This window comes from Durio zibethinus, chromosome 9, assembly GCF_047325235.1.
Source record: "Durio zibethinus cultivar Kanyao isolate XHJ-2024 chromosome 9, ASM4732523v1, whole genome shotgun sequence".
NCBI classification, from domain to species: Eukaryota; Viridiplantae; Streptophyta; class Magnoliopsida; order Malvales; family Malvaceae; genus Durio; species Durio zibethinus.
This window is the reverse complement of record NC_143170.1, coordinates 7,224,316-7,247,487: the sequence shown is the minus strand read 5'-3', so window position 1 is coordinate 7,247,487 and position 23,172 is coordinate 7,224,316. Positions and strand designations below refer to the sequence as shown.

Below are 23,172 nucleotides of genomic sequence, written 5' to 3'. Positions count from 1 at the left end.
TTAATTAAAATTCTAATGAAATTAAGTTTTTAAGATTGAATTTCAGCTTACAATTGGACTTTGGGCCTTAAAAATTGACTTGGACTTTTATCAAGCTTTTAAGCCCAAATAACTAAAAATTGAAATGGATTAAACTTCATCCTAAGTAAAATGATCTACAAAATTTTAATTTAAAATTAAGCCAAAATAGGTCTAATCATATTAAGATGTTTGAATTGATCCTTATTAGTATGTTTGAAGGAAAAATAAAAATTAAACATGGTCAAATTATCTTGGACAAAACTAGGTGTCTACACTCAACTTCTTCAACCTTGGTATAATATTAGTATGTAAGTCTCTTATATATGCACTCCTATAGGTTACCAAATGGTGGATTTTGCAAGGGATTGAGATTGAATAAAATTTATTATCAAACAGTTCATGAAAGCTTAAACTTAGTTAGATGAACTTATATACAATTAGGGATGTCAATGGGTAGGGTATGGGGAGAGTAGAGTATTTCCTATCTCCATTCTTAAATTTTTATATTATACCTATCCCCATACTCATACCCAATAGGTATTTCAAATATATCCCAATCCCACACATATTTAATGAGTATGGATAATCCCCATACCCATAACTTAAAAAAAATAATAAAACTTTATTTTTTTAGCTTTTTTTTTATCTTGTATATTTAGGTAACTTTTTATAAATATATATTAATATATATTTTTCAATAAAAATATATTAATTATAATTAATCTAAAATAATAATTTATATTATTTAACAAAAAATCTATTTACTAAATATATATAAATGTATATATATAGAGTATGGATGCGAGGTGAGTGTTATATTATCTATCTTTATTTTCGTACTCAATAAAAATTTAAAATTATATTTATCCCCATTGCAATGTCCATAATATAATGCCTATTATCATCTTCATTCAAATAAAAAGTCGAATTTCATATTCGATATGAGTAAAATTGACACCTTTATATGCAATAAAATTTATTATACTAGAGTTGATTTTTCTTAAATCCTTAAAGTAAAATTTAAATCAACTAAATATATATCTTGAACAAATCAATTTAAAATAAGAGAGACATTCAGATGAGGATAAAAAAAATCCTAAAATGGAAAATATGTTGAATCTAGAAAAAGGGTGTGAACATAGAGATGGGGAAATCTTCTTAACAAAAGAATTCATAGTAAGAACTTCTTATTTTTGGTAAATTGCATTTAATCTAGATTCTGCACTAGATTTTTGTCATTAATTATGTTGAATTCATGGTTGATTTCAAACATCATGTTGCCTTAGAATTTCAGCTGCATCTTACTTTTGAGTTGAAAATTAATTAAAAATGAAAGAAACTGAAAATCAATATAAAAAGCAAAACAAAAAATTGAAATTTTTTGTTTGGGGTATAGGTAACCCAGTCTCTGTTTATAAAAACCAATTGCCTGCCATTTGTAACATCTAATTTGCATCCACAGAGTGCTCACTTTATTGGTTGCTCACATTATAAATATTTGTTCATTGTTGTTTCAAAATCAAATTGAGTTTATGTAAGTAAATTATATGGGTTCCCATTTGAAAATAACAATCTTGGTGGTGGATGATGATTCCACTTCTCTAGCAATCATCTCTGCTATGTTAAAAGAGTGGCGTTATAAAGGTATCTATAATTACTGGGACATCTTTTCTCTTCACTTGTGTATTTAGGTCTTAGAGTTTTCTTTTTCTCTCTTGTTAAACTGATCATCTCTTGTATTTTGTTCTTATATTGATAAAATATATGCAAGGCCAATTCTAGTTTTTCTAAAACCTATTTTCATTTCCATCTACTTTTACTACCTTTGGATTTCAGCACCTTTTCTTTTTCCTTTATATGCATTGGTTGTAAACATCTGTTTCAGTGTTCTACTAATAATATTGGTTCAATTTTCTTTTTTTTTTTTTCCTAACAATGACTTTCTTTTCGTCATTTTTCTAACATTTTAGAAACATAATTAAAAAGGATTCTCTTTTTGTATTCCTTTTTCATTTCCTGAAATTAGATCTCATCATTTTGATTATATAAATCATATATATTGCATTTGTGTATTTCGTAGTACTCTTTCTCTCAATCCAAGAGAGTTATTCCATTTTATATCATTTTTACAAGTAGGGGAGAGATATGATTCAAGAATATATATATATATATATATATTTTATTTTCATAATATGCTAAAATTTTGACCATTTTTTTTCCATTTTTGTACACAGGCAAGCAACTGTTTCAATATTATTTTTTTAAGATGCAATTTTTGTATAATAAACCTTTCTCTAAATCCTTTTGCAGATCTCTCTCTCTCGATGTTTTATCAAGGGTTTAGGTGTATATCATGATAGTGGATAATTTTTTTTTTTCCTTTTTCTATGGATGATGAATTTTCCATTTCAGTCCTTTCCCTAGAGGTTTCCTTTTTCAATTGATCTCATAATTGTTATCTTTCTTTTCATGTATCTTCAATTCGATGGATCGTTTTGTTAATCATTGTTGGCAGAAGTTAAAAAAGAGAAAAAAAAAAAAAAGAAGAAGAAATGTTTAGAGAAGGAAAAGGTCTGTCCCTTTTTTTTTTTTTCAAAAGAAAAGGTTATTCATTTGGTAAAAATAAACTCTCATGAGATTTGATTCCCCTTCATATTTTTTAAGGAAAATTTTAAATGCAACCATGTTTTTTGCTTTTTACAATAAGAAAAAAAATAAATGCACCCATATTTCAATTACACTTAAAGTGATTGTAATGAGTAAAAAAATAGTTGCATATAATAGATTTTTTAAATTTTATTTTTAATCACATTCCAATAAATGTACAGAAGAAATTTTTTTGGATAAACTGTAATTTTATTTTCCAAAAAACAGCAAATCACTACTATCATAAAACTACGAAAGAAAATTTTTTTTCCAATGCAAGTAAATACTTGAGGTATGCTTATGATTTGTGTCTTTCCCATGCTCATGCATGCGTTTCTTATCGCTTTTGCGTTTTACCTACCTCTGCAAATAAAATTTTTTTCTACCTTTTTACCCTCTCTTAATCTCTTTTCTTTAGATCACTCAGTTATAGAATTCTTTATCTCTCTCTCTCGCTCTCTTTTTTTTTTTTTTATGGTTTTGCCTTAACATAATTAACTTAATAATTAATTAGAATGATCTTCCTCAAACAGAAGAGATTTCAGATTTAAATCTCTATTTCTTTGAAAGAAAAACAAATGAATTAAACCTGTTACAATTTATTTCTCATCTCAACCCAAAGTGATTAACGAAGCAAGTACACTAAGTATAGTTAAGTGTGCCTTCAAAGTTTAGAAATGCAAATTAATCTTTTTCTATTTTGTTTATGTTTGTTTTAATTAATCAAAATCGTGGACGGTATATACCAGTTATTATTATATAATAGGATGAATGTACATGCAATCAATTAAGTTTTTGTTAATTTGCTTATATATCTTTTTGAAAGTAGAATTTGATCATAATTATATCTTACTTGCTGATGCCTTGAACTAAACTAATTCTCTTTTCCTTCATTTGATTTAAAACATCCTAATGAAAGAAATTGTAAACTCATAATCTTTTTCTTCTGTCTGTATGTATATTAATTTCAGTTGCAACTGTTAAAACCCCAGTGGATGCTTTGTCCAATCTTCGGGCCAATCCAGGTGTTGACCTAGTGCTCACTGATCTCCATATGCCTGAAATGAATGGGATTGAGCTTCAAAGGCAAATCAACCGAGAGTTCAAAGTGCCCGTCATTAGTAAGTACTATGCCATTTTCTCTATGCAAATGATAAAAATTTAATCTCTTTACAATATAATTTAAGTAGATTTTTATCATGCCGAAGTTCTTTAATTGAACATATTTGTATGAATCATAGAGGAAGTTTTAACCTCAATATTATCATAATTTATTAAAGAATAAAGTTAGAAAAGTATGATTTATTTGTTAAATAAAAGGTTTAGTTCATAGGCCCACAATCGAAGAAATTAACTTCATCTCATGATTTTGTGTAAACAAGGAATCTAGCTAGATAGTCACTATATATATGCAGTTTCCTCTTCTTCTTCTTTTTCTTCTTCTTTTAAATTCATTTCATCAATTTAAATTGCCTATTTATGTGTAAATATGTAACAAACTTAAGGATTATTTATCCTTCCTTTTTATGCAGTAATGTCCTCAGATGACAAAGAAAGTGTCATGTTAAAAAGCTTAGCAGGAGGAGCTGTGTTTTTTATAGTTAAACCAGTAAACCCTGATGATCTCAAAAATGTATGGCAATATGCAATTGCAGCTAAGAAAGGTAAATCCGTTGTTATTGAAGAAACTGGAAGCATTGAAGGAGATTCGTCCTCAGCTGGAAAATTATCTAATGGTGAAATCGTATCTGGGTCGTCGGTGAATGATGAAAGGATTAAAGCTCAAATGAAATCCAAAATAAAGTCATCAAGGAAGGGCAAGGATGATCAAGAAGGAAAAACTGCGTCTGCCCCCAAAAAGGCCAAGGTGGTTTGGACAAATTCACTTCACAACCAGTTTTTGGAAGCCTTAAGACATATTGGCCTGGAAAGTATGGGAATAATATATATATATATATAGATATATATATATATATATATCTTGCTCATATTCTAATTTGTTTATAACCTCGTTACTCTATTATTGTATTATTATGATTTTGAAATGCCTAGCTACCTTGAATTGCTACTAACTGATGATAATTTTGGTGGTTTTATTTCTATGTTTGACTCAAGCAGAAGCTGTCCCCAAGAAGATTCTTGAGCATATGAACGCGCAAGGCTTAACCAGAGAAAATGTGGCTAGTCATTTACAGGTTTGCTTTTGGCTAATTATCTCTGCTTACTTCCCCCTTAATTATTTTTCTCAATGGTTTGTAATCCCTAATGCCTCCATGCGCTCATGTAAAATTTGCAGAAGTACCGGATCTTCTTAAAGCGTGTAGCAAAGAGGAGTTTTTTTCCATCAAAGCCCTTAGTCGAGAAGGTCCTTAAGTCAAGCTTCGCATCTGGCAATCCATTGTGGCTGAAAACTGCACAACAATATTCACGATTGGCAGAACTGCATCAAATGAGGGGATTATTCCAACCAGGCTATGGAGGGAGTGTTACTGCTCGTAATGCTGCTAGCCTTGGATCCATACACTTTCCTAGACAGAATGCTTCAAGCAGCAACTCTGCTCAGCAGCAACATGGATATGGACAATCCCGTTTATTGGGCAATCCAGCTAACAAGCGACTGGTCTCTGGCAACACGAATCCTCTGTATCATGGTAATGGCCTGGGTTTTCCAAATGGATCGAATTTGTCACTAAATGGTGGTTTGTCTGGTGGCCTATTCAATGCTTCAAATGGCCTTACGAATGGTGCAAACTCAATGCACACGTACCAACAGCATATTCAATCAAAGCCAGATTTTTACAATGCCGGTTCCTCATCACAATTCAGATTTGGCCCATTCGGCCTTCATTCTTCGAGTTCTACTCTGGCCACTGGAAACATAGGAACCGTTGGCACTTATCCAACTCTGAATTCTAGTTGCACCAATAATAATAGCTATGCAGGAATTACATTAACTACTGATGGACAGCTTATTGGAATGAGTCAAACCCATCTTAATGGTGGTTATGGCTCAACGAATGGAAATTGCAATGAGATTGCAGGCATGGGGAATCAAACTTCTCGTCATATGGCTCAAGGAGGGTCCTCTTCCGCAGGATTAGTTAGCATAAACCAAGTTTCACCAGCATCTACTGCGGCAAGCCAACAAGAAAACACTTCGAGGTTGCCTGGTCTTGGCAATGGGGGGGCAAGTGATTATACTTCTGATCATCTTATGAAGGATGCTTCTTTTGACAACATCACTCTTTCTCAACAAATTGGTGATCAGGGTTATCTCAGCAACATCATAGTTGAGTCGAACGACTATAAATTCCATTGTCAGGTACTACATTTTTATTCTATCAATGTTCCCTTTATGTATTTTGGTCGCGCAAATTGGTTCTACTCTTTCATTCTGTTTGGTACTTGATGAAAATCTTCTTGTCAAACAACTGGTTTTGATTGGTATAGCAACAAGCTGGTGGGGAAGGCGTTCAGAATCCTGAATTTTCCAGCAGCTCAATATTTCAGGAAATCTACTCCTCACTGGACGAACTTCTGAACTCTGACTTCTCTGGCTCGTTGTCTGTGGAAGAAACCGCTCCTTGCAGCGAGCAAGCTCTTGGACAGGCATGTCCACTATTCTCCAGATTCCCAAATAAAGGATCCTCCTCCACCTTTTCCCCCATTCTTCTATCCTACTCATTTTCTCACATTCGTTGGTCTGCCCAGGTTCAAAGTGGTAACGAAGAGTTGATGGAGACCAGCGTTGTTGGCGGTGCATATCCTTCTGATGAATCTTATCCAACTAATTTTAATCAAAACACTAACCAGGCAAGTTCAATTTCACACTATCACTATGAAACAGAAAATTGTTTTCGTTAGTTATATGTAAGTTATATCCATGAGTTGTTTTGTATTTAGCAACAAGGCGTAGCAGAACAATTGACTGGCTCTGAGCTCAGCAGCGTATTCCAAGTGAACAATGCTCCTGCTTCTGGAGATGATTCATCAGACAATCAGGAATGTCATCATCTGTCAAGATTTCATTCTTTGACATAGTACAAATGAATTATGGCTTAAAATTAAATCAAATTATCTCTTCATCAACAACTTTATTGAAATAGCTTTCCTTTTGTTTGATTTTGACTCTTATTGCAGAACTGGGGAGATGATTTCATAGATTCTTTGTTCAGCTTCGGCCCTTATTTTGAATGACACCATCGCTAGCTGCAAGGATCTGAATCCAATCAAGAATTAGAAGCTCCAACAATTGGGATCTAAATTAGATATATAATTATGCATGACATATATATATATATATATAAAGTTTCCTTTGGTTAATAAGAAACTTGGACGTGGGATTGCAGTTGCTTTATCTTGGTTCTGTAATAGTACTCCATATGCGTGGTCCAAGCTGTTCAAATATGGCAATCCCCTACAAATTAGCAACTTTCCCTTCCAAATCCCAAAATTTGAAAAAGTTAGCCGTTGGAAGAAAATTTTTCTCCATTGCTTGTGCAATTTTCTCACCTTTCTAAATTCTTTTATATATTAACTCTAATCTCCAGTAGACTTATTTTCTAAGAAAAAGAGAGATTGAGAGAATCTTTCTTTGGGTTTGAATAGATTTTTGAGCCATGAATTCTGGCCGTTGTGCGGCTTGCAGATATTTGAGAAGAAGATGCCCTCCCGATTGCATTTTCTCTCCTTATTTTCCATCTATTAATCCCCAAAGATTTGTTCTATTCACAAAATCTATGGTGCCAGCAATGTTGCAAAACTACTAAAGGTATATTTCTCTTACCACGCATATAATTATGAACTCTTGATACATATATTTTCTGATTTCGTTTTAGATTTTTCGTCGAGTGGCACTGATCAAAGGCTATTATGGCCTCGTTAAGCATTACAATTGGGTTCCAAATCGTACGTTTTGAATATAAATGCTATGCTAAACATATTATGGTTTGGTTTAAAATTACTGTTTGACAGCTAAAATAAAATGAGTTAATCACAAAATCTAATTAGGAGGTGCAGTTACGAATTAAAATTTATGATTTAAATAAAAATGATTAAATATCCCATCAATTATTTATTTTTTTCCAACAACATTTTTTAAAACATTTTAATTTCTTAAAGTAAATTTTCACAATAATGTCAAACATTTAGAAACCTTAATCCATAATTTCTCATAACAATTTTTCACAACACTTTTCGAATGCACTTTTTTCATACTGGAGCATTTTTAAGTGCAACAACAATGGCTAAGCTATCTGACAGACATTAGGATTCTGCATAGAACTATAGTTTTTGAACCAATTATACTCTTGACAATGACAAGTCTGGTTCAACTTATTTTCCTCTGATCATCCAGCAACTCCCAACCCATTTGCGAGCTGAAGCAGCAGATTCTTTGTACTTCGAGGCACAATGTCGGGTTGAAGACCCTGTCTATGGCTGCGTTGGGCTTATATTTCAGCTGCAGCAACAGTTACACGTTGCAGAGAGCCAGCTAACTAAGACCCAGGCCGAGATTGTTGTTATTAAGTCTCCAGCCAAACATCCCTAAGCTCAACAATTCGAAGCCAATCTGATTTCAACAATTTGTTGCAACAACAGTTAGACACTGTTGCCAGCCTCACCTTCTGCAATCAAGCTTCTTCCGGGTTTATGTAGGATTGTGTGTGTTTAAATGGAGGTGAATAACACGAAACAAGCTTAGTGACCATGGAGTAAAAGTGACTTGTCAAGAGGCATAAATTCAACAAGTGGCATATGCAAACTGTGTTTAAGCCACCATATTTGGTTTTGGTGCAAAATAAGGAGAACATATGATAACAATAATAATAATAATAATAAGAAGAATTAGTGTAATTGATAAAGAGAAGATGTCTATTTTTATGTCAACAGGATTTATTTTTTCCTATGAAGTACTTGGAAAATAAAATTTTGAATATACCAAATACATGTTTAAGATCTCTAATAAAGGAGATTTGATCTAGGCAAAGGTGTGAGATATTCTTGATCGTATTATAAAATTAATAATAATCATAAATTTTTTTTATTTTTCAAATAAAATTTTTTAAAATATATTTATAAATGATATTAATTTCTTATCTCAAAAAATATTTTTTTCTATAGATGAAACGATAAATTACAATTTTTTTTATTTGACCACTTATAAGATAAATTAGGATTCACTTAAATCCCTGCACAACAATGAACTGAAAACTCTTTATTTAATTTCTTATTAGCTATAAGTTATTAGAGAATCTAAATGAGCAACCTCTTGTTAAAACAAGCATATTACCAATTAATTAGATCACATCTCAATCACAATCTTTTTTTAATTTGACTATTATAGAAAAATGTAGGAAAATGGAAGGATCTTTTTAATAGCAAAAAGAATGAAACTCGAACTACTAAATTTAGTCATTGAATCAACCTTAATTAAAAAAAAAAAAAGAAATTGGGTTCCCAAATCTTATTTCATATATTTATCCTAAATGCTAAACAACACATTCTAAGAATTTTCTCTATCTTAGCTAAGATGGTATATAAGTCAATATTTTCTTTTCTTAATTTTCTTTTGCTATATATTGAAACGAACGAGAAATTTCATTTTCTTTTCTTTAATATTTTTCTCCTTATTTTCCTTCCAAAATTTCTTTGCCTCACATTTTTCAACAACCACGTAAAATAAAAAATGATTTGGCTTTGTCCCCAATTTTCTTCTTTATTTCCTTTTCATTTATGGATAACTAAAAATTTTTTTATGTTTTCATTTTCTTTTCTAAAACATAGGTCTTTGTTAATGTTGGTCTCATCTATTATTATACTTTGTAAACAAGTTTGTCTAATGTTTATGAATGAATATGTTTAATTTAAACTGATCTTAAATTAATCTCTAACATCCTAACATTTAAATGAATTGAGTTTGAACATAGTGTAAAATTTTTTTTTTACCAAGAACAATCCTAAAAATCATATCATATTATGATCATGTTTGATACATATGATTCATGTTTGTATACAAAGAGAGGGATAGGGGTTGCAAAGAGGATTAGTATCCTTTTGGTATAAGATTATTCAATCATCCTCATGTGGGGAAAATTATTTTTTATCCATGGGATTAAACTTGTATGTCCAATTATACCCTTAAAAATTTTATTAATAATTAAATGTATAAACTTTGAAAAATGATAATTTTGATAAATAAATAAATTATTTTATCATACTATTTGCACACATCAAACTTAAAATAAAATGATATTGTTTAATTTAATCATATTCATAATATTATCTTATCTTATTTTATCTTATCTCATCATAATCTTATATATCAAACATTACCTATATATTATATTACATAATATATGGATACTTGATAAGATATGCTACATAGACGTTTACGTAAATAATATATAGTTTTGACACATAAGATCTTATAAATAATTCTTAAATTTACATTATTTACCAAATAATCCTATCCTATCAATTTTCATTATTTCAAAATTATTATCCAATCAATTTTTCAATGTTTCAAATTACAAATATTAACTTCATCCAAGTTTTTAACCCTTATATGCTTTATCTTATTTAAATCAAATAAAATTTATCTCTCAACTCACCCCTTTTAAATATGTACACATTTAAAATTTAAATAATTTTAAAATTCTAATAGTTAAAATTATCTATATATCTTAATTGTCATCCAAGAATTATACTTCACTTCTAAACCTATAAATATGTGCTACATCACTTGTTTTTAATTTGCAAATTTTCATTCAAAGATATATTACTTTTCAAAAAGTCATTTTTCCTCTCAAATTTGCATTTGCCTTTGAAGGTGTTGCCTATAAAAAAGACATCAAACATTTATCAAAGTTCCCATTACGGTTGTTAAAGGAATTATCTCTTTTATTCTTCTAGTTTGGTTTTTCTTTTCGTTTTTTTTTTTTTTTTTCACCTTAATTCAATTCATACAATGCTGCATAGATTATTATATACCAGCTTTGTATATTTCGTAAGCTCAAAAGATGTGCATGACTATCAACTTTAATTTATTATTTTCATTTTTTGTGTTACACAATTTTTATTTTTTATTTTTTGCAAAGCGAAACTTTATTGATGGTTCAACATTAGTACAGAGAAGGGCTGCAGAAGGCCCTTTTAGACACCTTAATGTATAGGCTTCCTAATACAGAGTAAGCAGAAATCAGAATACATTTTCCAGAATTTTAGCGCAGATGGATTATATTGCTTCTAAATCCTTACCACTATACAGCATAGTTTTGAACCGGGTCAACTTCTGCTTTTGTCAAAGCGTCGACTAAATCGTTTGCCTCTTTGGATATCTTCTGGACTGATACATCACAGATCCCCATGAGCTCCTCTATTTCGTTCATGATAGACCACAACTCCCATGGACATGACTCTTTCCTGTAGCACCAGTTAACTGTAACCATTGAATCCCATTCAATCACTAATTTATTGTTTGTGAGCCTTTTAAAATTTGCGAAAAGTTACAGGGCAGTTTTAATCACCATTAATTCAGCCCCATTTGAGTCGAGAATTCCTAGAGGAGAAGAAAAAATTCTCAGGATTTTTGAATTTGAGTCCCTCAACACTCCTCCACAACCCGCTTTGCCTGGTTTCTCTCTAATTGATCCGTCCACATTGAATTTCAGGACTCCTTTCACTAGTGGGTACCAATGTCGTATAAGCCTATTCGATCTTTTCGCCTTTGATGGCGTGCATACATAGGGATTAATCCACCAGGAGGATTCAGCTATAATAACCTCCTCATTCAGAGCTTTTATCCAGAACATCAATCTAACTTTTACTAGAAACATCAATTAGCCCACATTTAGTTTCTTGCTCTCAAACACTACCTCATTTCTCATCCTCCATACTGACCATACCGCTGCAGCACAAGATGCTTCCCACTAAGTCTTCAATATGCCCTGTATCGGATACTTAAAGCATTGTCACAGGAATTGGTCTATAGCAACAACGTGGCACCAATTAATGTTCCACCAATCAAAGAACTCACACCAGAACATTTATATACAGTTGCATGATAACAGCACATGACTAGTTTCTTCAATCACCTGGTTACACCTTGGGCAGAGGCATTGAAAAGGGGAGAGAGGCATACCTTGATTTTTCAGAAACGACTTTGTTGGTATTCTTCCCAGAATAACTAACCAGAGAACCGCCCTACCTTGTCTAATTCCCATACAATTCTGCCACTTTTGAATTGATAGTGTCGGATGCCTTCCAGATTTATTTGCAAGTTCATCAGCCAAGACCTTTCTCTTTCAAACACCGATAATCTGCCACCTTTGCATGTTTGTCATTTGCAAGCAGGAATAGCCGCGGATATGCTTCACAGAAAGGTTTGTTTCCACACCACTTATCAAACCAAAATAGCACTTCTTTCCCATTACTTATACACCATGTACAACTTCCAGGACCAATGAATCTCTGGGCCATTTGATCTTCTGCCAGACTTATTTTGTCCATCCAAACAAACGACATGTTCTTTGTTTTTCGGTAACCGTTGTTGTATGTTTGGCCCATACTTTGCTTCTACGACTCTTCTCTATAACGAATCTTTTTCCGTGGCATACCTCCACCACCATTTTGCTAGTAAGGCCATGGTTTTTGCTTTTAAGTTGCTGATTCCTAGATCTCCCATTTTCTTTGACTTGCAGACAATATCTCATTTTACTTTTGGCATTTTCCTCTGATTTTCGTCTCCTCCCCACAAAAACATCATTCTGATTCGGTTGATTTTCTTGAGTACTCCTGTTAGGGCTTTAAACACTGACATGTAATAAATTGGTAAGCTTGATAGAACTGAGTTGATCAAAGTCACTCTTCCTCCAAAAGACAAATATTTTCTTTTCCACATCGCAAGCCTGGACTGCATCATGTTTATGATTGGGGTCTAAACCGTAATCCTCCTGGGATTAACACCTATCAGGACAACTAAAAATGTGAATGGCAGAGAGCCCATCTTACAACCACAAATGCAAGCCAGAACTTCCACTGTTGTATCTACTGTGCATAGTGAGTAGATACACGCTTTCTTTAAATTTATTCGTAACGCCATGCTCATTAGCAAATTGGAGATGCGTCAGTGTTATATCACAAGCAACACACGACACTCCTCTGATTAACTGTAATTGTTGAGATTTAAGAAGAACCAAGTGAGGAGCTCCAGTCACGAGAATAAACAAGAAAGGGGATAGTGGATCTTCCTACCTCAACCCACGTCGCATCTGGAACTCCATTGTTAGCGAACCATTCACCAGTATTGAGACTGGGGATGTTGATAAGCATGAGATGATCCAACCTCGCCATTTCAACCCAGAACCCATTCTATCCGTTACGTAATTAAGGAACTCCCATTTAACACAATTGTATGCCTTTTCAAAGTCTAATTTGAAAATTACACCTCTCCCCGTGCCTTTTCTTTTTAGTGAGTCGATCACCTCGTTTGCTTATAGCACCCCATCAAGGGTTTGTCTTCTAGCAACAAACGCGAACAGTGTGTCAGTCACCATTTTCCCAATGACCATCTTCAACCGGTTTGTCAGTATCTTTGCCAAGATTTTATACAAAGAATTAATCAAGCTAATAGGTCTATAATCTTTTAAACCCTTGGGACATTCAACCTTAGGAATTAAAGTGATAAACAAATAATTTACCCCTTTTGCTAGCTTTCCTTTTTCATGGAAGCCCGTCAAGGAAGTCTATCTTTATGACATTCCAATTTTTCCTGAAGAAGTTTAGATTGAACCCAGCTGGGCCAGGTGCTTTTGACCCCTCGCCACTCCATACAACTGCTTTAACTTCCTCCACGGAGAATAGCTCCTCCAGGCAATTCGTTCCTCTTTCTGATAACTTGTTAAAATCCAGGTTGATCACCGAACTCCAATTCCACCCGTCTGCAGAGAACTGTTTCTTGAAATGCTTTAGGACCAATGACTTCACCAACTTTGGTTCCGTTATCCACTCATCATTTTCGCACAGCCTAATGATGGCATTTCTTCTAATTCTTATATTTGCATACTATGGAAAATTTTGATGTTATAATCCCCTTCTATCAACCGCAGTACTCTTGATTTTTATTTCCACATTGCTTCCTTCAGTTTTAAGGCTTCCTGAAGTTCTTTTATGTTCCTCCTTTTAGCTTCCAATTCTGCCTCTGTTAAGTCTCTTTGGCAGCTTACAAGATTGATAGCCTCCAATTTGTCCTCAAACAAAGCTATTTTTTCATCAACATCTCCGTACACCTCTTTACTATTTTTCAAAATAAAGTTTAACTTGTTTGAGTCTTTCTCTTATACTCATCCCACCCTTCTCAGCTGCCAAAAATTACACCCACTTGACACCGATATCCTTCAGAAGTTCCTTGTTCTTAAACTAGCAGTCAAATACCTTGAATGGTTTTGGACTGCACTCCACCGTGTCATTTGTTAGAAGAATCGGACAATGGTCAAAGACTGATCTTTTAAGGGCTCTTCAACTGATATGCTTGAATACATGTAGCCATTTGCTAGACACTAGAAACGTATCTAGTCTACTTCTCTTATTATCTAGGCCAAACCATATAAATTGCTTTCCATTAAGAGGTAAGTCTTCATATTCTCCCAAATTGACGAAATTGTTGAAATCCATCATACCAGTTCCTTCTGATGCGCACCCTTTCCTCTCTACAGCTACTCTCACAGTATTGAAATCTCCCGCCACGCCCCATTCCCCACCCATATTATTTTTCAGAGCCAACAGTTCATCCCATAATTCTTTCTTTGCTTCAGTCTTGCACGGAGAATAGACATTGCATATTACACACTCAAAATTGCAGAGTTTCCACTTCCCTTTGACCACTAACAACCTCCTGGAGATTACATACTGTTCTGCTTTGAAATAATCTGAGTCCTATACCATTACAAAGCCACCTGATTGCCGGCATGAGGGGGCATAAATCTAGTAAAAATCCCCTTTTTCCCAGATACTCGATACCTAAAATTCTGTTATTTCCTCCATTTTTTTTTTTGTATGAGCAATAGTTCCACACGATTTTGAGCTATTACCTTCTTTAATATTCTCTTTTTTGCGGCATTTACCCATCCCCCTAATATTCCAACTGATGATCCTCATGAATCAGTGCTTAAAACGTCCCACTTTACTTCAACCCACCGAATTACCCGTCAATTGGAATCTTTCAGCTCTCTTAATCTTGCCACTACTATACTATCATCACAATCAGTTGAAAATCCCACTAATTTACCCGTTTTCCTCATTTCCTCGGCATTATTCAAAATTACAGCGAATAGATTCATGAAATCCCCATCAGAGAGAGATTTGTTTGCGTACTTTTCTTCCCCTTTCAGCTTAGCCTTGTCCTTCTTCAGCTTCTGCCTTCTTTGTTTCCTTTTACTCTTCTTTGACAAAGCATCGAGAATGCTGTCTTCTAGGTCCTCCAGCACTGCCTTTGTTTGTCGCTCATTCCCCCTTTTGTCCCATGGAATTCTCAGCTCTCATTAGCCCATTTGTGACTTCTTTGGGCCCCATCTTAATTGTCTCCTCACCCTATTTTTTAAACTGCTTCTGTCTTCATATGCACCACCCACATCTTCTTCATCCTACGGCGCACTTTCAGTGTTCATCTTCGCCCGCTGCCCCTGTTTGTTTATGCTCTCATCTACCAGACTGTTTCCTACAATCATTTCTTCTTAGTCATTCAACATGTTGGCACTACCAGCGCCGTTACTATCATTGTTTTCCAAAGCCATGCAATTCACATTGGACTCTGAACCCCCCTGTTCTTCTATTCTCTTGATGTTTTCCACGCCGTCTTTTTCAAATTCCTTGAGCTCCAGCTTTTCGGTTTCCCATTATTCTTTGTCTTCGTTGCTTCTTCCATCACTAGATCCAGCTATAGGTTTTGAGACCATTCCTGCATCCTTGTAAGGATTACATCAGCAGTGAAACAACGATATCAAGTCAGATCCAACGTCAGTAATAAGAACTGAAAAAAACTTGTCTCCACACTCGACAAATATACATTCATCAATTTTCTCCAGTTGGTTTGTCATTATTAACATATCACCTCTACTGAAATTTTTGAATTCTTTTTCCCATTCATTGATACAAATTCACTGAACAACGAAGCGATATTTTTGAAAGTGTTATAACCCCATGCATGTAGTGTTACACGTTTTTTATTTCTTGTTTTCTTTTAATATATGGATTATATTTCCTTCTTGATTATTCTAGTTAATCATTATATTAAGCTTGATTTCTTGGTTAACCTATTACCTGTGCCCATTCCATATGTTATATGCCTCTTAATAATTTTTATTTTTGTATATACAAGCTCTTTTCTATATTATTACTTGCATATTTTATAACAATTTGATTATCATAATTAATCAATAAATTGAACATGATAAAATTGTTTGGGTATTTTTTTTATTTTTTCAATATCTGCGAAATTTCCTTTTTTCTTTTTTATTTGGTTGTCCTTAAATAGAATTTAAGACCAATGAAATTTTATTTTTATGATGTCTTAGAAAGTCATTTTGAATCATCAAGCTTCCACGTTTTGATCTTTACTTAAGGTTAAATTTTTCTTTCTCAATTATGGTGATAATGTAGGATTGTAAAATTAAATAAATTACTAGGACAAAAGCTTGCGCTTCTCTATGATATCTAAATAACATTTTAACATATAATTATCAAATATTATGGATATTAAATAAAAATTATTACATAATACAATATTTGTATAATCGAAGGTTAAAAAGCTAATTATGAAATATTAAGGAGGTTGATCGAAGTTGGATGCATAATCCAACATTAAAAGTAAGGGCATAAATCAAGAATTTAATTCATGTGTATAGAAAAATTCTTTACATGACAATAACTTTGAGTTATGATTTATCAAAACTCATTGGACAGCTCCGTCTCTTGTTGCCTTTCCTATATCTTTCTTTTTCTTCATTCTTTTGTTACTCTCAGCCCCTAATCCTTCACCTTCTAAAAGTTAACAGCCTATACCCCTTATTAACCATCAAACATATGCACCCTAAACACTAATGAAGAAAGAATAGCAGCCTCTTAGTCAAGTCACCCATGTTGCTAACAGATCAAATCATAAAATATCATAAGGTTTACAAATAGGTACATTAACAAATAAGAAATAAACATTTAACAGATAAAGATCAATGAAAAATGCAATTAACCTCTACAACTCAACATCGCATATTCTTTTTAGCTAGAAACATATTAATTATACTACAAAAGTAATTATTATTGAGCAGCAACCTTCCAATTAAGTCACCTATCCCATTAACAAATCAAACCTCATAATAAAATGAGTTTCAGAAAGACATTAAATCAAAGTCATAACCTAAAAAAAAAACCTAAACTTAGTTTGCAGCAAATTATATGACAAAATTATTCACCTATGTCATATCACCATAATTTTTTAGTTCAACATCCTAAAACTTAGCCCATCAAAAGAATTGAAAGTAAGCTTTTCTTCCCTCCTTCAATGGCATATCTTAACCAAAAATGTCAAAACACATCACCCTAGATCACAATTAGCTTTTTTAGCAACATTTGTTAAGGTTTATGATTTGAAACAATTTTCTGAACAAAGTAAAAGACATAACATTATAACACATGCTAATTGCAGGATATAAGCCACTTGCCTTCCTTTTTAAGGTTCTTTTTCCCTCTTTTGCTGCTGCCTGTTTCGACGTTCCTAACCTTTAACAAAACCAGAAGGTTGATCATATCCATCAATAACTTTGAAAGCAAATAAATCACGAAATAGATGTTTTAAGAATCCATAATCAGGATGTTGATTAATTGTCAATGAAAGGCAATAATGAAAGTATGATGCAAACTCCATAAGATAAAACTTGCATAAAACCTTGATAGACAAAAGCAATATTATGAAGCCTTCCAGTTAGCCTAATACACAAAAACAAATGCCAAAAAAAGGCAAAGGAAAGAGAATTATTTGTATTAAAAATCACTGAAAAATAAGTTCTCTACCTTTCCATTAGAAAATAAAAAAAATATAGTCAAATGACTACAAATCAGTTGGGGGATACAAATTCTAAGCCTTTAAAGCAAATTTCTTAACCCTGTAATATCCTTTGGAAGAAACTTCTTAGTGAGCTCTTTAGCTCTAGTGGCATCATCCTTATTGTATTTCATTTCTTTTTTCTAGCATTGCTCTCTAATAAAAGAGCCACTAGTAAACTCTTAAAAATTTCAACCACCTTACTTATCAGTTTGGTAATTCCTCAACTTTTGCTTTTACTCATAGTTTAAAAAAAAAAAAAAAATCCTATAGCCTATTGGAAAATCAATACAAATAGCCAAACAGAACCTACATAACTTTTCATATCATTTTAAAACATTCCAAATTGTTTTCTTCTTTTAAACCAGAAAGAACCCAAATAACTGAAAATTTTAAAAACATTTTAAAACAAATTTTAAATGCTACAGGGTTTTTCTTGTTAAACCATCTTTATTATTATAACAAAGGAGCTAGAATTGTGTATACCTTCCTTATCGATCTTCTTTCCACCTTTCCCCTTTCATTGATCCCGTGTTCTATCTTATCGCCTTCTTTCCACATCATTCCAGAACCTTTTTCTTTCCTCTTTCTTTAGTTGTTTTTTTTTTTTTTTTTTTTTTTTTTTCATTTTAGCCTTTCTTTGTAAAATGCCATAAACATCCCTAAAAATTATGTAATACCTTTTTCATCTAAAAAAGAACACGTGTTACATAGGCAAATGGTCTGTAGACAAAAATATATGGAGGTATAAATATATAAAATGGTTTTTGAAGAAAGCAAAGGATCAAAATTCAAAATGAATATGAGCCTCAAGGATATATATAAAAAAAAGTTTAAAATAATGAAGAAGATTTTTAAGATTATTATCATTTGAACCTTTATTTGAGTTTTAGTACATATATTAATTATCAATCTTTCTTAAAATTGCCTTACTTTCCTTATCATTTTGTAAAAGTTTTATTTCTTGAAAGCAAAAAAAAAAAAAAAGTAATAGAATGGATTATAAGGAGTATAAATGAAAATAATGAAAACAAATAAAGATATCTCAAAAATTAAGAAAATAAACAAAACCAAATCTATTTGATTTATTACAAGAGATCAATAAGGTTTATATTTGATTTATTTTCTTTAATGTATATTTGATACATGATGCAAATATTCCTTTTTTCTTATGGAAATAGCCATTCCTTTTTTTTTCATTTTTTATGGATATAAGCAAAGTTTATTAGCAAGTATATTGAAAAAAAAAAAAAAGAAGAGAAAAAAGTAGCAAGAGAAGTACTTGCATAGGTAAAAGGAAAAAAAAAAAGATAAAAGTTTTTAAAATTTTAGAGAAAATGATAATTTGGACAATTAGAAGAACAAATGAGAGAGAGAAAATTTTATGTTTGCAAAAAAGAAATAAAAACTAAAGGAAAATTTATAGTTATTTGTTTCAAGATTTCCTTTCAATCCTTCCATGGCAACAAATTTACATCAAAATGCCAACACTAAGTGGGTGCATATTTCGGTTTATTATAATTTGCAAAGTTGTTACACAAAAAATAAATGAAATATGCTAACAAAAAAACAAGGTATATTTACATATCAATCAATTTGAAGATCTCTTTAGAGTGATTTTATTCATACCAACTTTTTTCTTTTTATCAACTATATCAATAAATTTTTACACTATTTATAGCTCATTGTTAGTAGAGTTCTAATTATATTACCAATTTAACATGAATTTAATTATTATCTGAAATTTTAATTATATTATTTTTAAATAAGATTATATGTTACAAAACTATGATAATCTACTTGTTTCGTGCATAACACAAGTTTTAATCTCTTTTATTTTATTACTTATAATTTATTAATAATCTCACATTTTAATAAAAAAATCATAAACAATTATAGTAAATTTCACATTAAAGGAGGATCCCGATGTGATTTCTGATGTGCTTTCTCTTTTTATTTTGCCATAAATAAACATTTTAAAATAAGTATATCGATATGCAATTGTCAAATCTCTTTTTTAATATGTCTTTTAATTAGATTATAATTGATAACATCTTTTTATTATTTACTTTAATCATATTGAATATCATATTTGGATTTTTTTCTACTTTATGTTGATCTTGAACTTGTGGACATTTTTATTCAAGTGCTACAGAATTGATAAGTAATGAATTATACTATTTTTTATTCTTTTTGGACAAATGAAATTTCTCAAATTTTTTATTTAACATATTTGTGTTATCTTTGTATTAAATGAAAATTAAACAATGATAATGAAAGAAAGAGTTAATAGTCATTACTTACTACTACTATATTTTTATTTTTAATAATTAATATTTTCAATTAACATTTATATAATTTCATAATGATATCAAATTGAGAATTAAGTGATTTTGATGTGTGATCACACTCCTTGCACTCAAATGGAATAAATAATAATCTCACTTTCATGGGGTTATAGATTTCACCACCTAACTAAATAAAAAAGATAATCCTAAAACTCTAGGGATAAAGAATTTCATCACCCCAGGGTAAAAAGCTAAATAAGTTCCTCTCTCTAAGGAAATACACCTTAAAGATATAAAACTTTAGAGAACAAACACAATGTTTAATATCTCATTCAAAAATGTAATGTCTTGCAATTTCATTACATATGGGGCATTTATAGTAGAACTTAAAACATCCTTCCAAAAATAGAAAAAACAGAGTTAAAAGACAAGCATTGTTGTATCCATTTTGTCCGGTATTAATAATTATTTTTTTTCTTTTCTTTTTTCTTCGTTTCTTCTTCTTTTCTTTTCTAATCTATTTGACAAAATCTTGGTACATTAAACGTACTCTCTTCAAAAGTTCAAAATCTTAGCCACCAGCAATCGTCATCAATCGCCTAACACTCCTACCTAATTTGACAGCGTGGATTTTGGCCACCAAAAGTCTACAGATCGATTGAAAATCTAGGATTGGAATCCTAAAAAGCTTTATAAATAGAGCTTATTTCCTGTAAGAAAGCAGGAAGAAGCCATCGAAAAAGAACCCTGCAAAGAAAAAAAAAACCTTGCTGAAACTAAAAAAAAATCGATTAAAAAAAAGGTTATGCTAGATTAAAAAAAAACTTTGTCAAAAAAACCAAAATAAAAATCAAACACAAAAATCAATACCCCTAGTAACAGGGATCTCAGCACCAAAAAACATAAAAAAAAAAATTTTGACCAAAAATTTGGGTCTCAATCGAAGCCATTCGAGGTCGTTTCTAGCGAAACAGAGGTTGGAATTGAGTTTAAGAAGTTGGGGGGAAGGTTTTTGGTGAGTTTGTCTTTTTTTACCATCGACGGTTGACAAACGACAAGGGGACCGACACGACAAAGCAGCAACCAGTTTTTAAAACTGATTGGCCTAAGGTTTCTTTCGGTGAGAGGATTTTGGGTTTTTTTTCAAGAGATAGGAGAAATGAAGTGAAAAATAATTTTGGGCTTTTATATAAATTGCCAAAAGCCAAAATGACGCTGATTCAATAAGGATCAAAACGACATCATTTTGACCCTAGAAGAATCCACGCATCAACCCTAACCTTACCCAAGGTTCACATACCTTACCCGACATCCTTCAACCTTTGACTACTCTAGTTGAACTAGATTTGGACCGTCGAATTGCCAGGGAATAATTGAACCAATTGATTGAACTGTTGAACCATCATTTGGCCAAGTGTTGACTAGGAGCATTTTCGATATTTTTGCCATAACTTTTTATCTTTTTATTTTTTTGCTTAAAATTTTTATATATTTCTATTATTTATTTTATATTTTTTGTTATTTTTTTTTATAAAATTTTGATAGAAAAAAAAATAAATGATAAAAAGTATAAGCTGAAAAAAAAAGAAAAAAATGGCTCAAAAATAAATTTAAAAAAATTTGAAATCTTAATTTTCTTTTAAATGTTTTTTAAATAATAAAATGATATAATGAAAATTAAAATTTTAATGAACATGAATAAAGAAAATAATAAAATAATAATGAAAAATAAATAAAATCTGATAAAATAGAAATAAAATTACAAGTGGTGATTTTACTAAAACTATTTGCACAAAAGAATTTTCTAAAATATTCTAAAAGTGTTAAAAATATTTTAGAATTCTTCAGGCATAAAAAATAATAAAAAAGTATTATTAATAAAAATATAAAATCATAAGTGGTGATTTTTCACACAAAAAAATCTTTAAAATGTATAAAAGTATTGAAAATATTTTAGAATTTTTCTTAGTAATTATAATAATAATTTCACATCAGATAAATAAAAATAATAATAACAATATTCATAAGATCACAAGTGGTGATTCTTTAAAAAATATTTTCTTAAAATTTTACCAAAAGTGTTGGTAAGATTTTTGAAAACCTTTTAAAAAATAATAATAAAATTTAAATTGTCGAAATAAATAAAATTTTACAAGAATAAAAGTCACAAGTGGTGATTTTATCAAAATTTCTTAAACAAACAATTTTTTCAAAACAGTCTAAAAGTGTAGAAAATATTTTGGGAATTCAAGCAATAAATTTTGCTTCAATAATAAAATAAACAATCAATAAATATTACTAAGTAAATTAAATTTTTTATTGCTAATAAAATTAAGAGGGGATTATAAGTGATGATTTTTCTCTAATTTTTTTAAACCACACAAAAGTGTTGGTATAAGAAGATTATGATTTACTTAAAAATATATTTAAAAAATCCAACGAATGAGTTTTTCAAAGAAATAAGTTATTTCTTTGAATATTCTTGAGGTAAAAAAAATTTTAAGTTATACCAAAAGTTTCAAAAATAACTTAGAAAATTTTCGATAATAAGAAAATAAGAAAAAAAAGTAAAAGACTATTTAGACAAGACCATTCTAAGATTATATAAAATTAATTGGTATTGTCTTTAGATGGGTATTGTGAGGGTGCTAGAACATTCTTCACATTTAACCGTATTTCCAAACCCAACCTCAAATTTGTAAACCAAAAATAGGACCAATGGCCAATCACACCTTAAAAAAAAAAAAGATTGATGGTAACTCTTTGATTTTTACATCCAGCGATTGAGTCTCCGAACAAAAAATTGTTATGATAGTTTGGTGACTCTACTGAGGATATAGAGAGTCGAACCAAAAATTAATTTTAATATGATCCTAGGTCTTGGTTAAATAGTCTAGTTTTCTTTATTCATTCATTTTATTGATTCATTTGACTAATTTCTCCTTTATTTGTTTATTTATTTGTTTGAAAGGTGTTTGAAAATCTATTTTGTCACACATTGCACATGCATATTATAACATGGCTTTAGACTCGGGTTCCATCTTTTTTAAGAGGGAGTGGAGTACATATGCTCATGTGAAGTGTTAACCTCCGTAATAGCTAGCAAAATACTCCCACTAAAAT

The 23,172-nt window shown here is 31.1% G+C and overlaps 1 protein-coding gene, 1 long non-coding RNA gene and 1 pseudogene across 2 annotated transcripts; 2 read left to right on the top strand and 1 right to left on the bottom strand.

The window, feature by feature from the left end:
• The first annotated feature begins 1,568 nt into the window (after positions 1-1,568).
• On the top strand, positions 1,569-6,108 carry LOC111302965 (uncharacterized). Its single transcript, XM_022898907.2, has 5 exons — positions 1,569-1,665; positions 3,639-3,788; positions 4,200-4,598; positions 4,786-4,862; positions 4,964-6,108. Exons 1-5 carry the CDS (start codon positions 1,569-1,571, stop codon positions 6,074-6,076), a joined length of 1,836 nt encoding a protein of 611 aa, XP_022754642.2. The 3' UTR covers positions 6,077-6,108.
• Positions 6,109-7,229: 1,121 nt separating this feature from the next.
• On the top strand, positions 7,230-8,476 carry LOC111316565 (LOB domain-containing protein 24-like; annotated as a pseudogene).
• Positions 8,477-15,484: 7,008 nt separating this feature from the next.
• On the bottom strand, positions 15,485-18,400 carry LOC149516768 (uncharacterized). The gene is made up of 3 exons (XR_016345130.1): positions 18,248-18,400; positions 17,382-17,439; positions 15,485-15,622 (listed from the first exon to the last, which is right to left on the bottom strand). It is a non-coding gene; the product is annotated as an uncharacterized LOC149516768 (long non-coding RNA).
• Between the last annotated feature and the right edge of the window lie 4,772 nt (positions 18,401-23,172).